Source organism: Castor canadensis, chromosome 17 (genome assembly GCF_047511655.1).
Source record: "Castor canadensis chromosome 17, mCasCan1.hap1v2, whole genome shotgun sequence".
In the NCBI taxonomy this organism is placed as follows: Eukaryota; Metazoa; Chordata; class Mammalia; order Rodentia; family Castoridae; genus Castor; species Castor canadensis.
The window spans coordinates 14227761-14245155 of record NC_133402.1 but is presented as its reverse complement, the minus strand read 5'-3'; the positions used below and the strand labels follow the sequence as shown (position 1 = coordinate 14245155).

At 42.0% G+C, this 17395-nt stretch overlaps 1 protein-coding gene across 3 annotated transcripts in view; it reads left to right on the top strand.

The window, feature by feature from the left end:
- The first annotated feature begins 939 nt into the window (after nt 1-939).
- Smg1 (SMG1 nonsense mediated mRNA decay associated PI3K related kinase) overlaps nt 940-17395 on the top strand; it is an 86276-nt gene continuing 69820 nt past the window's right edge. Inside the window, exon 1 of one of the 3 annotated variants that reach the window (XM_020160442.2) lies at nt 940-1349. In XM_020160442.2, the coding sequence (XP_020016031.2) occupies nt 1261-1349 (89 nt within the window). In that variant the 5' untranslated portion in view covers nt 940-1260. The remainder of the gene's footprint in view (nt 1350-17395) is intronic. The other 2 variants (XM_020160443.2, XM_074059970.1) reach the window with 2 other exon arrangements.

Below are 17395 nucleotides of genomic sequence, written 5' to 3'. Positions count from 1 at the left end.
TGAGGGGGCGCTGAGAACCGTTTCAGTGCTTTTTTTTTTTTTTTAATGTATACAGGTTAAGGCACTTGTTTGATGTGCATCTGGCCCACCATTTCTTTCTTGCGGTGCTGGGGATTGAACCCAGGGCCTTGCTCATGCTAGGCAAGCACTGTATCACTTGAGTCCCCGGCCCCTTGGTCACCTTAAGAAAAAGCTATCGATATCCACATGATGTATCATGCTTTAGTGAATTCTGTGGGGGTGGGGATCAGGGTTCAGGCTTGCCTCCCCCAGGCAGATTGTCTTCTGGGGAAGGTGAGCAAGTGTTAGGACGAGGGGACTCCAAAGCACATTTTACGTGGTGCTTGTGGTTTTTACATTGCGAAGAGATAGGCAAGGTGTCAGGACTCCGTGAGCACACTTCGAGTGGGGGCTGGAAAGGCAGTTCTCCACTCCCTCTCGATCTTACCATTTTCACTTTCTGCGGCAGACGGCGAGCAGCTGGGCGCACGTGAACTCCATCGACCCGCCCGTGCGCGGCGCGCACGCCAGGGCACCAGCGCCCCTCACCGCACGTTCCTGATTGGACGCCTGCTTACACCGCCAGTCCGGCCCCCGGGGGTCAGGTGGTGCTTTCCAGGGAGTGTTGGGAAGCGTGTGTGTAGAGGCGGTGACGGAGATTCCCTCTCCCGTGATGCCCCGCGCTAGAGCCCGGACCTGGGCGCGGTACCCTGGACGTGGAACGAATCCCAGAGCTCCCAGGCCTGTTGGCTCGCGGCTACGCCCACTCGGAAGGCTCCGCCCCTTTGACTTGGGCACGCCCCCTTCCACCAGGTCCCCGCCCCTCTCCCCAAGCCCGGCGGGCGCCGGCGCCGCCCCTCGCTCCCAGCATGCCGTGCGGCAGCGGCGGCGCGGCGGGCGGAGCCGGGAGGCGGGGAAGCCGTGGCCATGTGAGCGTGAGGAGCCGCCGCCACCGCCTCCTCGCCGTCCTCGTCCTCCTGGGCCCCGGCGTCGCGGGCCGCGCACGGCTCTGGAAGAGACGTCGCCTCCCCTTCCTCCTCCTCCTCCTTCCTCTCACCGCGGCGCTCCCGCCTCCTCGTCCTGCGCTGCGGGCTCAGGCGGAACCCGGAACGGCCGTCCGCCTCCCCCGCCCTCCGCCGCCTCCTCTTCGGCTTCCTCCTCAGCCCCGGGCCGGAGCGGAGTGTCGGCGGCGGCCGGTTCGGGCGGCGACTCGCGCTTCTTCGGGCGGCGGCGCTTGGCCATGTCGTGTCGAGGAAGGTAATGAGCCGCAGAGCCCCGGGGTCTCGGCTGAGCAGCGGCGGCGGCGGCGGCACCAAGTACCCGCGGAGCTGGAATGACTGGCAACCCAGGTGGGTGAGCGCGGCCCGCCCGCCGCCCCGACCTCCCGGCCCCGCCCGGGGCTGGCCGAGGCCTAAAGGGCCGCGGGGCGGGGAGGCGCGGCCTAGGCCCTCCACCCCCGGGAACCGGGCGCGGCTTCCTGGGTCTCCTCCGGGTCGGCCGGGGAGGAAGGCCGCGGGGCGGCGAGGCCTCGGTGCTTCCCCCTCCCTGCATTTGAGCTCCGGGCTGCAGCCGGGTCCCCGGGCGCCTGCGGAGGTGCGGGTTCGGGCTTGGGTCCTGGAGGCTGGCTGGAGGAGGAGGAGGAGGCCCCACGGTGGTCGCGGTGGCGGTGGGGGACAAGTTCCAGTCCCACCTCCCTTCCCCAAGTTGGGGGTATCCTGAGCGTCCCGCATCTTCCCGGTTACACTTTCATTTCCTCGGTCCCGCGCCCTTCCAGCCCCCCACGTGAAGGACCTTAACTGTGACCCTTTCTGTGCTCCCACGTGTTCGTATGCATATTTTTAAAACCCCAGGACTACGACTAAGGCCTTTCTCTGGACCTGAGGCAGGAGCATGAGTTGGGCGTGAGATGAAGTTGTGTGGCTGGTAATGGGCTCGACCCGCTGTGGCCCTGGGAAATAGTGTCACCCCCCTCGCCCGCAGTGCAGGGCGGTTAGTTATCTGGCGAAGAGCAGTTCACCTGGACACTTGGCTGAACTCCTTGGGCACTCCCAGGAGCAGAGGGTTTGATCCAGGCGGCTGCGGGACCGAGGTGGATTTGAATGCGCTGAGTTCTTTTAAAATAGAGTGTTCTTTCTGATTAATCATGCAGCAATTGTGCTTACTGCAGGATTGATGTGTTTTTTCTTACTGAGTAAAGGCTTGTATGGTTCACACGATATTTGGGATTTAACTAAGCGCTTAAGAAGCCCCTCCCCCTAGTGTATACACATTTATTTTAGGGTTAGTTGATTCATGATAAACCGGGCATACTTTGGAGCATACTTACATTATAGTTGTCCAGAAACTAGCCAAAGAAATTCAAAACACACATGTTGTTGGGATGCCTTTAGCAGTGCTTGGAAGTGAAGTTTTGATTGTGAGATCTTAGATGTGACATTTTAAGAATTGGGGGAAAAATCGGAATAATCTTTGAGTAATATGTGGTGCACCTCTTCTGTTTAGCATGCCTTCCTAAATGCTGGGTCTATTAAGAACTGATGTTTGTAACTAGGTGATTTTAAAAGTGAGTGCCTGAGTCTAGAATTGATGTTAAGTAACTTTAAAAAATTGTTTGAAAAACATACCTTTGACCTGCCCTGTACAGGGTTTGTGAGTGCTTTAAGTAGATCACTTGACTTTTTTTTTTTTTTTTTGGCGGTACTGGGGTTTGAACTCAGGTCAGGGCCTCATGCTTGCTGGGCTGGCAGGCGCTCTACCACTTGAGGCATTCTGCCTGCCCTCTTTTTGTTTTTTTGGTGGGACTGAGGATTGAATTCAGGGCTTTGTGGTTTGTGTTGGTTTTTTTTTTTGGCAGTATGGGTTTGAACTCAGGGCCTCATGCTTGCTGGGCAGGTGCTCTTAACCGCTTGAGCTACTCCGACAGCTCCTTTTTGTGACAACCCCGCTCCCCCATGGGGTCTCTCAAACTGTTTGCCCCTGGGCTGGCTTTGAACCCTGATCCTCCTGATCTCTGCCTTCTGAGTAGCTAGGATTACAAGGATGAGCCTCTGGCTCACAGCTTCTCTGGTATTTTTGAGATAGGTGCTCAAGATTTATTTGTTCTGTGCTTGCTTCAAACTGCGATTCTCCAGATCTGTGCCTTCTGAGTAGCTAGAATTACAGGTGTGAGCCATAGGCGCTGGGCCAGTTGACTAATATTATCTGTAATTGACATACTTACTTGTTTTCACTTTTATTGGAAAAAGTGAGGTTGATTTTAGGCAGCTACTGTGTTAAATCATAAATGAACTTAAGTTTGACCTTTGATAGCTCTTCTATAACTATGGACTTGGTTTTCAGTATTGTGATCAGTATATTTAAGAAAATTTAGTAATCCTTTAGTGGGCTAAAATGTCCTTCCTAAATAGTTCTAGAGCTTTTGGGAAATAAAGTGTAGCTTATAGTTCTAAATAAAAGGAGTAGTAAGAGTTGCAGCCACATGTTGGGGGCACCTGACTTCATTGATGACAGATAGGAAGCAAAATGGCTTATATAGTGAAGACTATGTGCATAGATTATTTATAAATATCCTTGTTTCTTTCAAGTGCTTTATTTCTTGGCTGTGAGAGAGTACGTGGAAAAGAGGGTAGGAGAGGTACATGTAAGCTTTCTTTGGAGTTGTGCTTTCTAACAAAGTCTCAGGAGTTAATGCCCAGGTAGGTGGTACTCTGAGGTGCACTTGGTTACATGGAGTAACAGTTTAGGAAGTTGGAAATACTTGATTTTCTCCTGTTGAAAAGGGAACTGAGAAGTATGGACATACCCCATAATGTAACTTAATTTATTAGCAAGGTCACCAGAGTTGACTTGTTAAATAACCAATGCAAAATCTCAAATGCTTGCTAAGTCATAATTTTTATAAGTCCCTTTTATTCCAAAAGGTGAGAACTCCGGTTAACTGACAGAATGGAGATTGATTTTCCCACTTGTTTAAATGGGGGCTTACTTTATGTTTCATCTGAATCATTTTGACTTTTTAAACAAATCTTTGTCTTTTCTGTATCATTAGTTCTCTGATTTTTTTTTGGAGGGGGTGTTCTGTTTTCCTTGATTTGGGATTTTGAAAAAGTGGGATTTTAAAAAGCAATTTTTAGGCTGTTGGAGTGGTTAAAGTGGCAGAGCACCTGTCTAGCAAGTGTCAGACCCTGAATTCAAACCCCAGTAATAAACCCTATAGAAAGCAATCCTTGTCAGTTTCCTTTAGTATTAGTTTGCCAGTTAGTTAGGAAACTGACAGTTGAGTCAATCGTGGCCATATAGATACTTCATGGTATTTCAGGAAGTATTTTAGGTGGCTGAATAGACTGGTGTCAGAAGACATTGGAACAAGCCCCCTTCATTAGAAACAGGCCTATAAGAATAAGTATTCCCATAGAACTGGCTTGCAGTGTTTCTTTTTAACGTACTGTATTCTCAGTATTCAAGGATGGTTTGGCAAGGGAGGGGTGTTAGGTTAGTCAGCTTCCACTGGAATTCTGGAGGTCCTTCAGACATAGAATCGACAAGGCCTTGGGATCTTGTGTATGCCATGATTTTTCATGTGGAGAAACAGGAGTGATGGCTTTTTATCACTTAGTCCTGAACGTAGCTTGCCCTCTTTCCTCCTCTGAAAAGAAGCCTCTCGTTGCCATACCCAAAGTCTATTATTTTTCTGACTTTATTTTGGAAAATCCTGTGTACCAATCAGGATAAAGATCTGAATGATTTGTTTTAAAGTTAAGTGTATACATGATAATATACTAAGATGATTATTTGACACAGGAGTCAGTTCATCAAGAAAACGTATTCATTCAGGTCAGAGAAAACAAGATTTCACTTATACATGTAGAAGCCTTAGGATTTTGTTTAAAAGATTTATGTTGCATGCTTTGTGTGCAAGTTTATTTTTCTAGACTTTTTGGTGGGTCTGGGATTTGAACTTGGGACTTCATGCTTGCAAAGCAGTTAACTTTACTGCTTGAATCATACTTCAGTCCATTTTGCTCTGGTTAGTTTGGAGGTAGGGTCTTACTCCCCCACAAGCCTGGAAGCTGATCCTCCCGATCTCAGCTGCTCAAGTAGCTAGGTGCTTGTCCTAGACTCCCCCGCCCCCAGGCAGGATCTTGCTTTGTTGTCCACATTGGTCTCAGACTTGAGATTCTCCTGCCTCAGCCTTCTGAGTAGTCAGAATTATAGGTGTGCGCCACAGTGCCCAGCTATTTCTAGATTTCTAAATGGATGAAATTGCATATTAGAAATAGCTTCCATTTTTAGTAGAATGTAGACAGGTCAAAGTTCTGAGAAAATACAACTACTCCACAGGACAAACCAAAAGATGGAAGTGTTCTGAAATTAGAACTCAGATACTACTAGTATGTCTGATATGAGAAGCAGAATTATTTTATTTATTTTTTGTGACAGGTTATCACTATTTAGCTCAGGCTGGCCTTGAACTTAAGATCCTAGTCCCACAACCTCTGGAGTGCTGAGAGTACAGATGTGCACCACCACGTAGAACCCCAAGCTAGAGTTTTGAAACCAGAGTTGTCTATTTAGACTTCTATGAGTTTGTACAAGTCTGACAGGTACATAACATAGTGAAATACATAAAGGATAAAATTAAACTGGGTTACAAATTTTATTGCTATAAATTTAATTTTAGAATTTAATGATTACTTTGTTCATTCGTTTTTCTGAGCTGGCCCAGACAGGCCTCTTAACTTCTGGACTCAGGTGATCCTCATGCCTCAGCCTCCCAAATGCCTAAGACTGTGGGCATATGCAGCCATACCAACTGATTGTCAATTCTACCAATTCTGTACCACAGATTTCTAAGTATAATAAGGAGGTTTTTTAGTCAGTTGTGTCTGTGTTTAAGTTTTTGGAGGAAAGTTGGTATTTTCATTGTCAAACAAAACATTCTTTATGAAACACTTGGCAGTTATATCTTTAATTTGAATCCTGGTTTAGTTTCTTTTATAACGCATGCCTGTAATCCCAGCTACCTGGGAGGCAGAGATCAAGATCAGGAGGTTCCTGATTCCATGATGGCCTAGGCAAAAAGTCAGTGAGATCCCATCTCAACAAAACAAGCTGGGCCAAGTGTTGTGTGGGGAGGTCATAGGTAAGACGATGCAATCTGAGGCCAGCCTTAGTAAAGGTGAAAACCTAAAGCAAAGAGGGCTGGGGGTGTGGCTCAAGCGGTATAGTGCCGGCCTAGCAAGCCTGAGGCCCTGAGTTCAAAGCCCAGTACTTCCAAAATAAATAAACTGGGAATATAACTGAAAGTTTTCTTTTTTAAATAACAAGACATTATAAAATACTCTAATTCTGTGAAACTGTTCTGATCAGTATATATTGATCCTTTAGTGGTATTTATGACATTAAAAAAACCCATCATCCTTATGGAGGTTATAGGATAGTATGGGAAACCAGAAAGGACTTTAAAATGGCAAATCATATGGCTAGTTGGGACATTCTAGACAAGAGGATGCTAAGGACCTGGGCATTGTGTTCTTTATAGTTCACAACTGAAATCTAGACAAAAGGATTCAGCCCAATATGTGGAAATTTCCGTAGGCAAAAGACCTTCATTTGTTACCTGGTGTTGATGGAGGGTGAGCTCTTAAGTGAAACTTTTTATTTGCTCACTCTTCAAATTCCCCTTAAGAAACTTAAATGGAATGTCACAACATAAAAGGGAGTGTGATCCATGGTGTCTTTTAGGAATATTGAATTTTCATAACTCTTTATGATTTCCTGCTTTCACTGCCTGGCATATAATAGGTACTTTCTTTATCCTAATTACCTAAAATAAACCCCTGAGGTTCCTTTAATTGGACTTCTTTATGGATCCAACTATGCTGTTTGTTTCATGTCTTTTCATATTGTCATTACTTTGGTTATGTCTTTGGCTACTTTAGTTTTCTCAGAGCCCATTTTATTTTTGGAACTACAAAATAAAATGTACCTCCTCGTGTAGAGAGGCCTAATGTCAAAGATTGCAGAAATATTGTGGTTTAATTCCTCCATAAAGTAGTATGGCTTATATTTGTATATAAAATTGTTTTTTGCTTTTAAAGACAGAGTGCTCACATAGAGGTGTTTAATTTTATATTAGCTCTCCATTTTGTATTGACTATACCTATGGCCCTTTCTCTTAAACTCCCTTGTGATACTTGGTGAGACAGAAGTTACATATGTGGAGCTCTTAATTAGCTCAGTGAATTTTGACCAGTTTATACACCTTTGTAACCATGACTCCAGTCAAGAGACAGACTTTTCAGTTGGACCTCCCATCTGGCCTTGAAATCTCTTGTAGAATGGAGATCTTTGCATATTGTCTTAGGATTTATTACCAGTTTATAGCTAGTGAGGATTAATAATCATAATTTTTTTTTATTCTTCTTTTGCTATAAACGTTGCTAAATTACTTGGAGTATCTGAAGATGGTATAGACCTGCTGTGTTACCATTCATGCTTTTGAGTTCTGGAACTCCTACCTAGCTAGGTTTATTTCTGTGAGTTACAGGTTTGTTGACCTCTCTCCCACCTCTTGGTGTAGGTATCCACTGTGGCTTTTGTGCTCTCTGCATCTAAGTTTGTGCTTCTTTTGACCCCAACCCAGCCACCTCAGCCTTTTGTGATCTGTCTCTTCAGTTTTTGCTGTGGATCTACAATGAAAGAAAGCATTTGCTTTTCACTTTAGTTATATATTTTATTCCTTTATTTTGTCTCTGAGAGCTGAGGCTGAGTCATTTTTTTCCTCCTGCTTTTGTGTCTTACTTACAGCCCAAGTTCATTCCTGCCATTGGGCCTTTGCTTGTGCTGTTCTTGCTATATAATGGTGGCTGCAGCTACTGCAAAGATTGCCCTTTTCAGAATACCTGACCTGGTTTCTTTATGTTGTCTTGGGCTAAATGTCACCACCTCTGGGAGAAGCAGCCTTCTTTTAACACCTCATCCTGGATTGTTTTTCATAGTACCACTATCCCAAATTTTCATATTGTTTTCTCCAACAAAGCATAACTTTCATATTTGTGTGCATATTACATAATTCATGTTTTACTTCTATATCCCTTTTACCCTATTAGTACATCAGTAAATAATATACAGTCTATATTTTAGCGTTTGTCCTAAAGTAAATATAGTTGTCCCTTTTTATCTGCAGAGAGCTTGGTTCCAGACTTCTCTCAGATACCCAAATCCTTGGATGCTCAAGTCTCTTATATAACGTGGTGTAGTGCATGTAACCTACCCACATTCTCCTGTATATGTTAAATCATCTCTAGATTACTTAGATATCTAATGCATTGTAAATGTGAAAATAGTTTTCCTACCGTATTGTTTAGGGAATAATAACGAAACTGTACATACTCAGTTCATACACAATTTTTTTCACATATTTTTGGTCAGAGGTTGGTAGAATCAGGATAGTATATGCAAGTTCCTTTCTGTATTTACATTTAGCTCCAGAGGTTATGACACTGTTACAGTAGGAGGCATTTTGAGAAGAAATGTTCCTTTTGTAGCACGCCTGTTAAGACTGAGACAGGAACATAGACACAACTGATCAAGCACTTTCAAAGGGACGTTCTAACAGATTGAGGTGGACAGAGCTTTTGTAGAAGAAAAAATATGGTAATGTAAGATGCATAGGTTTTACCTATCTTGAAAAATACTCTGCTCACATATTTATAAGTTGTTTACACATATCTGTCTACCTACCTACCAATCAACCAACCAACCATTTAAACAGTCATCACTAAAAAGTTAAGTACTGAATTGAGGCCCCTGGTAGTCAGTTAGAATGCTTGGGGGAAACAAATTTGACAGATTTCAAGTATAGGTATTTTTCAAAGGGTATTAACTCTTTATACCCTTTGAAAAAAGAAAATGAATTCCTGTTACAAATTATCCCTTTGGAGGTTAGGGTTGCTGTTCATATTATTCATAGTATGTCTAAGACCTTGTTTTTTTCTAATTAGATGAGTAAAAATAGCCAAAGGTAGTTATTGGCATAATATAAAACTAATCCATATTCAGTTGAAAACATCCTGGAATTTCTCTCCTAAAAATACCCATTGCATTTCTTGCCTGTCCTTATTCTTCCTTGGTTAAATTAATGAGGTTTAAAGTTTAAAGGAATCTCACCCCCCTCCCCACTTCCTTCTTTGTTTTGTACTGGGGAATGAACCCAGGAGCGCTAGATAGAGCACTCTGCCACTAAACTACATCCCCAGTCCAGGAATTTATCTTTTAAAGGAATCACAGTTTGCATTGTTTTTGAAGGGCTTGAATTAGGGTTCTGATTATTAAAAAGGACTGGAAGCATTACTCAAGTGGTAGAGCATCTGCCTAACAAGCATGAGGACCTGGGTTCGGGTTCAAGTACCAGAACTGCAAAGAGAAAAAGGATTCTATTAAAAATGATTTTGCCATTGTTTAAAATAGCAATAGCATTTTAATGTGTATATATTACTCCTTTTTTGAAATTAGTGAAATTATAAATGAACTTATGGTTAGCACGCATATGTGTGTTTGTGTATGTGTAGTAATCAGTTCACTGACTTTAAAACAAAAATTTCAAAAGAAGCCTTTTCTTTAAAGTGGCCTATCTTTTGTACTTGCCATAATTGCTAGTATTCCTTTTGATTTTATTGTAATCTTTTTTTGTTTGTTTTTGTTGGTACTGGGGTTTGAACTGAGGGCCTCATGCTTGCTAGGCAGGCACTCTTACTGCTTGAACCAGTCTGCCAGCCCTTTTTTGTGATGGGATTTTTCCAGATAGGGTCTCTGGAACTATTTGCTCAGGGCTGACTTCGAATCTTGATCCTTCTGATCTCTGCTTCCTAAGTAGCTAGGATTACGGGTGCTTATTGTAATTTTGTTGAAGACACAAAAAGTACATCATTATTGCTCTTCCCCTCTTCTTTAAAGTTAATATTATTTTTAATTGACATAATTGTGCACATTTATGGGGTACAAAATGTAATGTTTGATGTATGTATATAATATGGAATATCAAATCAAGCTACTTAACATACCCATTACCTCTTTTAATTTGTGTGAGATATTTGAAGTGTACTCTTAGTTGTTTTGAAATACACAATACATTATATTGACAGTCATCCCACTGAGCAATGGATGTAGAAATTGATTTCCTCTGTGTGAAACTTCATACTCTTTGGCCAAAAACTTTCCACCCTCCCCAGCTTTAGTCCTCGTGAAAGTCTGCTTGCTGACTTAGCGTTGGTGAAGTTAGAAATTGAACCAAGCTGTTTTAATTCCTCTCTCAGGTGTATATTTTAAGGAATATATGCATGTTTTTGTATTGATCCTTCACAAATATTTGTCTTAGGAGAAGTTGGTGTCATGAAAGTAACAGTGAACTAGGAATGAGAAGGCAGGTCTTGTGCATTGCACCACCAGTACTTATGACTGGTCCGAGATGAAGAGTTAATGAGATTTATATTGGGCAAATTATTTTCAGAACTCTAATGGTACACATACGGTTTTTGAGTTTTTGCGTCTGAATCAGGACTTTTTTTTTTAAATTATTTTTTAAAATGCTAGAGAAACGTGTTTACCCAATAAATAGTACTGGAGTTTTAAGTGAAAATGAAATAATGCTCACTCCGTTCTTTCCTTGTTCCCTGATCCTTTCACCAGGTGATCAAGACTACCTGAAGGATTTTTAAATTTACTTAACACATTTTTGTGGTGCTGGGAGGTGGAACCCAGTGACCTGTGCATGATAGGCAGGCGCTCAACCACTAAGCTACATCTTTAGCCCCAAATTTGAATTTTTTAATTTTTTCTTAAAAACTTTTAGAAGTTCTCTCTCTAGATCAAATTTCATTCTTCTCAGTATGAGAATTTGTGTAAAATAACCGTAAAAATATCATAGAATTTGTGTCTTTTAGAGGATGTATGGAATGGAAACTCATATAATTGTTAAATTTCTAGTAAATAAGGTGTATGATAGTGCTTATGTTTTTTTTTTTTTTTATGGTAGGTATAGAACTGATTGTTCTGTGGCATATGGTGTTTTTCTTTCTGCATTTCCTAGTGAACTTCCATTGAGCTGGAAACCTAATTTCAAGTTGGTTAATGAGGAATTTTAGTATAGATCTGCATCATTTTGTTTTTCTTTCCCGTGTCTTATTAGTCACTATTTTAGAACTTGCTACCGGTTGAAATTATTAGCTAGCAAAAACAGTCTTTGGAAGTACTTGGATACTTTGGAAGGGCAGGTACAAATGGAATTAAATGAAGAAAGGGTAGGTTAAAAGGCAGTATATACCTTGCTTGATTTCAATTACGAAGTTAGAATTTAAGACCTAATTCTTTTAGAAACATCAGTTGAATGTTGAATTCTCCCCAATCATGTGTATGTGTCTATACGTATTTTAATTTTATTTTATTAAAGGAGTAGGGAGGATGCCAGAATCATGGAAAGGTGGTAATAATTTTAAGTACTTTGAGGGAAGAGGGGAAGATTTAATTGAGAATTCATATCACTATAAGAATGTGTGTATATACTAAGCAGTAAGATTTTGGTACTATTTTAAATTTGCTTGGTGAGTAAATGATTGCTGTCTCCTAAGAAACTTCGTATCTAGAAGCATTGGTTTTCCTCTTGTTATAAAAGGGAATTATAAAAGTTACTTACTTAAAACTTCTTAAATACTGTTAAAATGTGTTTAGTATAAAATGTAACAAAAAGATGGAGTTTGTATAGACTTTGTAGATTTAAACTGATTCAGTGAAGATTTCTGAACTTCCTTATCTTAAGGCCAATTTTAATGTCTAAGTGAATTCTGGCTGCTGCCCAGCGCAATCACTGTTCCCTGCTCATGTGCTATGATCATTTCCTCACAGTTTCTTGCTGTCCTTTTGTAGTCATTTCCTAGCCCTTGGTCGCCACTCATCTTCCCCTCTCCCATACTTTGGTACTTTCGAGAACATCAAAAATGAGGTTTTTGTATGTGTGGCAGAAGGTACAAAATTTACCGTTTCACAATTCATTGGTATCCAATACATTCCTGGTGTTGTGCAGCCATCACTACCATTCAGTTTGAGAACTTTTCCTTTTGCCTCAGAAGATCCTGTATCCATTAAGGAAGCACCCACTTCCCATTCTTTCTTATTTCCCCAGTCCTGGGCAACCACAGTTCTACTTTCTCATGTATTTGCCTGTTCATGTAAATGAAATCATCTAAATGTGGACTTTTGTGTCTGGCTTGTCATGTAGTGTGATGTTTCCAGGTTCATCCATGCCATAGCATGTGTTGGCATTTCATTCTTCACATAGCTAAGTAATACTCCGTTTGTTCATTAAATGTTCCTTTAATGAACATTTGAGTATTTGCCTTTGTCTAATGTGATGAGTGTCATGATGATTATGTACGAGTTTGCTTATTTATTTAATTTTTTTTTTCTCTACTATACTAAGAGAGGAGCAAGTGTGTTTGAACACCTGTTTTCAATTCGCTTGGTTGTATATCTAGAAGTAGATTTGTTGGGTTACATGGTAATTCCTTGTTAGACTTTTTGAAGGATGATCAAACTTACCTTCCTTCCTCCCACTGTTCTTTCCTTGTTTCCTACCTCTCTCCCTTCCTCCCTTTTTGCTGTGCTGGAGTGTGAACTCAGGGCCTCATGCTTGCTAGGCCAGCACTCCACCACTTGAGCCACACCCAAACTCCTAAACTGATTTTTGAAGTGGCTGTGCCATTTTACATACCCAGCAGCAGTGTATAAATGCTCTTAATTCTTGCACATTGTCACAAAAGCCTGTTAACTTTCTGATCTTTTCAATTGTGTTTTAAATTATGACTTACTGATTATGAAGTGGTTTCTTTTGGTGATTTTGATTTGCATTTTCCTAATCACTAATGAAAAATATTTTTTCATATGCTTGTTGGCCGTTTCCCTCTCACTCCCTCTTCCTCTTTTCCACCCTCCCTTTCTCTCTCTTTGGATAGTTTTACTGTGTAGCCCAGGCTGGCCTTGAATTCTCCGTTCCTCAGCAAAGTTGGGATTCTAGGTGTGCAGCACTACACCTGGCTTCAGAAAAGTAACTTTTATGATTATGTGGGACAGACTGAATTTTAGTTAGGGCATGGAAGCTTTAACTTCCATACCTAAACTAAATTAAACAATCCTAGTGGATTTTGAGTCACCATCTTTTGGTTCTCTCCCTTCCTCTCCATGCAGCAACCGCTATGTTGTTTTCTTTTCCTGAAAGGTGTGTAGTGTAAGATCCTCCTGCCTTCAATAATAACATCTCAAGCAAGGGAGCAAGTTGAAACTAGTATGTAACTACTTTAAAGTGTGGCCTAGTGTGGTACACACTTGGATGCTACAGAAGTTTGAAGAAGGAACTTATGATGGGATTTCTTCTGAAATTGTAGAACATTTGATAGCCCTTATTGAAACAAACTAACTTACAGTATTCCTAGATTTTAAGTACTTAGGGAATTGGAATTTAGTTTGTCCTTTGTCCTTTGGAGTCTTCAACTCTTAGCTAATGCTTCTGTAGTAAATGGTCAAGAAAATGATTTGTCTTGTTTTATTTTTTTAATTTTTGCAGTGCTGGGAATCAAACCCAGTGCCTCTTCCATCCTAAGCTAAGTGTTCTACCACTGAGTTATACCCCCAGTCTCCAAATTTTTTGGGGGGAGGGCAGTATTGGGGTTTGAACTCAGGGCTTCACACTCGTTAGGCAGGCGCTCTATTGTTGGAGCTGCTCTATCATCCTATTGTTGATTTTTAATAAGTTTTGGAGAGGAAGTATAGATTGCATGTTGAATCTTGTAGAAAACTTAGTGACTGGTTAGTTCAGGGGACTGAATTGTAGAGGCGAGAGAAAAGGCCTCAGTGATGGTAGGCAATCATTTAGTCAACAGGTAATTTTATGTGCCACCTAGGCAGTAGGGTATATTACTAACCAAAGCTAACAGGCCCTTGTCCTTCTGGTATTTACAGTCTCTTGGCAGAACACAGGTAAATAAGCATTCCACATGATGTAAGAACAAGGGCAACTTTGTAGGCTTTCTGGAATTGCATATGTAGAAAGAACTCCTAGCCAGCCTTGGGAATCTGAAACTCTGCAAAGTTGAAATTGGGGGATAAAGAGAAAGCTAAGTTTGGTAAGGGGTTAGGACAAGGCTGTTTGAGTTAGGCAGGAACCAAGCAAGTAATTCTTTCAAGGCATTGAAAAGTTAGTATGCGAGGGGCATAAAGTAGAAGAGGGGTGAGTGGTAGCAATTCAGCTGAAAGGGGAAGCAAAGAATGTAGGATGATAAGGGCAGTGGGAGTGGCGCATTACTTTTTTTTTTTTTTTTTTTGGCAGTACTGGGGTTTGGCAGTACTAGGGCCTTGTGCTTGCTAGGCAGGTGCTCTACCACTTGAGCCACTCTGCCAATCCTAGATTTATTTCTTATGAGAATTTTTCTGCAGTGTGGAGGAGAGGGGAGATAGAGATGAGGATTGGAGGTAGGAGACATATATAGTCTGACTAATTAGTGCCATGTAGTAGAAATACTTGATGCCAGTACCATTTGTTAAAATGAAGATACACGTTGCAAAGCAGCCAGTGTGTTTGAAGCACTAAAACATTGAGATCATTTTTCTTTTTTGTTTGAGTTCGGGTCTCTATTCTCAGACTGTCCCCCATCTCGTGAGCTTCAGAGATTGTCCTGCTTCAGTCTTCTGAGTGATTAGAACTGCAGGTGTGTGCCACCATGCTCGCTTGAGATCATTTTTTAAACAGGTGGGCCATGGGCCCTTAAGTCTAGACCTTAGACTGGGCATCTATGGATGGAGGCCCACCTGTAGAAATCACTGCCATACCTGTGGTAAACAGTGCTGCCAGAATGGATTGGGGAGGGAGGGCATAAGACTAGGCTCTGAGGAATAGCAGGGTTTGGCGGGTTGATAGAGCAGCCTATGACAAGGGCCTGAAAAAATAGGGGCAAGAAGGGAAGAATCGAATTCTTTCATGTTCTCAGGATCTGAGCATGAGGGTTTTTGCAAGAATTTTTAAGAGGGTTTTTCACTCAATTCACCTATTCCTCTGCAGTTCACTTTTTGCAGGGCAGAACTGCTCACCCTCACTCCGCAGCCCTTTTAAAGTTGCAGAGAAGATAAGCAGATCGAGGCCTGAAATACACCTTGGATTTAGCAACCTTGAGGTCATGGAGGAACAGGTGCCAGAGTGGTGGAGTGGAAGGTGAATCAGTGTGGGTTGAGGAGCTGAAAGAGATAAGGGAACGGGAGTGGGTAGTATAGGCAAGTTTTCTTAGTTTGGCCACAAAGAATAAAGACAGATTGTTTGGTGGAGGGGCATGTTGGCTTGTGGAGTTTTTCTGCTTGCTTTTTATATATTTTTGTATTTTTTAATGGGAGACATTAGAAGAGTGTTCAAGGGGAGGACTTAGCTCCATGGGAGAGATAGACTTTGCAGGAGCAAAGTAGCTTGCAGCCTAATCAAGGCTTCGAATTGTGTGGGGAAGATGGATGTGTGAGGGTGGTATTTTGGGATCTGAAGAGTGTTGTGCTTATCATTGGTTAGGTGATCATTGTGCTTATCCAAGAATGGGGCTTTGCCACATTGGTGTGAGGAATTTCTAAACCAGATCAAAGCAATTGACAAGAGTGTTAGTGAAATGATAGACTGTAAAATCTAAGCTGGTTAAAGGAGGAAGTGAAGAAGGAAAGGAATATGTGAATTGAGCAAAAGTACAGAGAATCATTGGGATTAAAGTTACTGGAAAAAAAAAAATCAGCAACTCCATCCAGATCCCTATTGAGAAAGTGTGAGTGAGGTGAACTGGGAAAAACTCCTGGGGTTTTAAGGACAAGAAGGCCAGAGACGCAGCCTCTCCCTTGACAGAAACAGCTGGGGTGGAGTTTTGAGGGTCGGACCCAGATTGCAGTGATTGAAAGTTCAGCGAAGGTCAGGAAAATAGATTGTTTAAGAGACTTGGTGCTGAAGAGTCTGGACAGTTAGATTTATAGAAGAAAAAAAGGAGTTAAGATTTGAGAGCACTCATTTTGATGTGATGTGCACCAGTAAAGTGGGAGATTTTGCAGCTTACAGAAGAGGTGGAGGTTTACCTTTGGAAAAGGGCGGGATATTTGGATCCAGATGATTTCTGTGCATAGGAGACTGTTCCATTCTGGAAGGATAATAGGAAGAAGGGCAGTATGTGTAGATACTGGTGAATCTGTGGATTTATTGGAAGGAAGTGCAGTCAGTGGTGAAGTTGGCAACCTTAGGTGAGTTACGGAATTTCATTTACCTTGCCTGTAAAATGGAAACTGATATGACTGTGTTAAAGGTGGAATAAGTGTCAGCAGTTGGTAGGAGCTTAAATGTTTAGCTTTTATTGAGAGTGCTGTTGAATGGCTTCCATTTTGTTGGAAGCAGGAAGGTGTAATTTGTAAGGTCACACATTAGGAGTGGTAGAAGGAGGAGGGTACAGAAAGTTTGACAGGTGCTTTGGAAAGGAAAGAACCCTGGCTGGCTAGGGAAATATGAGCAGCATCTAAGGCTCATTGGAGGGCAGAGAAAAAGAGTATGAGCAAGAGGGAGACACTTGTACATGTGAAGCAAAGGTTGAAATGTTCTAATTGCTTTGTTTGATTAGAGGCCCATTACAGGGAGTATTTGAGGCTACTTGAAAGGGAAGTAAGCTGTACTGAAGTCACAACTGTACTATCTATGTGTGCTGAAGATGTTATTAAAAACAATTTATAGTTCCTAAATTTTGGGTTAGAGTACATTCAGTGAATTTAAATAGAGGTGGAGAATTAGAGGGAGTATAGGGGTGGTCCATAAGACACCTTGCTCCTGACATTAGTTGCAAGTTTAGGGGTTCTCAAAGTCAGTCTTAGGTTGTATAATTCACAGCATCACTAAAAGAATTCATTGAAAACTGTCATCTTCCTGGTGAATAGTTTATTGCCACTAAGAGATTCAGATTAACGTCAGCCAAGGGTAAAAAGCACACAGGGGGGAGAGTCCAGGAAAGTTCCAGGTATGGAGCTTGAAATTGTGCTTTCCCTGTAGAATCATAAACAGCACTACTTTCCTGTTAGCCCTGATGGGTGACAGTACCCATGGGTATTGCTAACTGGAATGCTGACTCAAACCTTTGTGTCAGAGTTTTTATTGAGGCTCCATGGCCGACTGCCTACAGTGCTGCCCACAGACCTTAGTGTGCAGCCCTCCAGAGTTTGAGTTGATCCATGTAACTCAAAGTACTGACCATAGTCAAATTTTTAGGCTTTCTGGTGTGGCCCAAAGCCCCCTTATGAACAAGGACAACCTTGCTAGGCATGACATTCTAAGAGTTTGAGATAACTG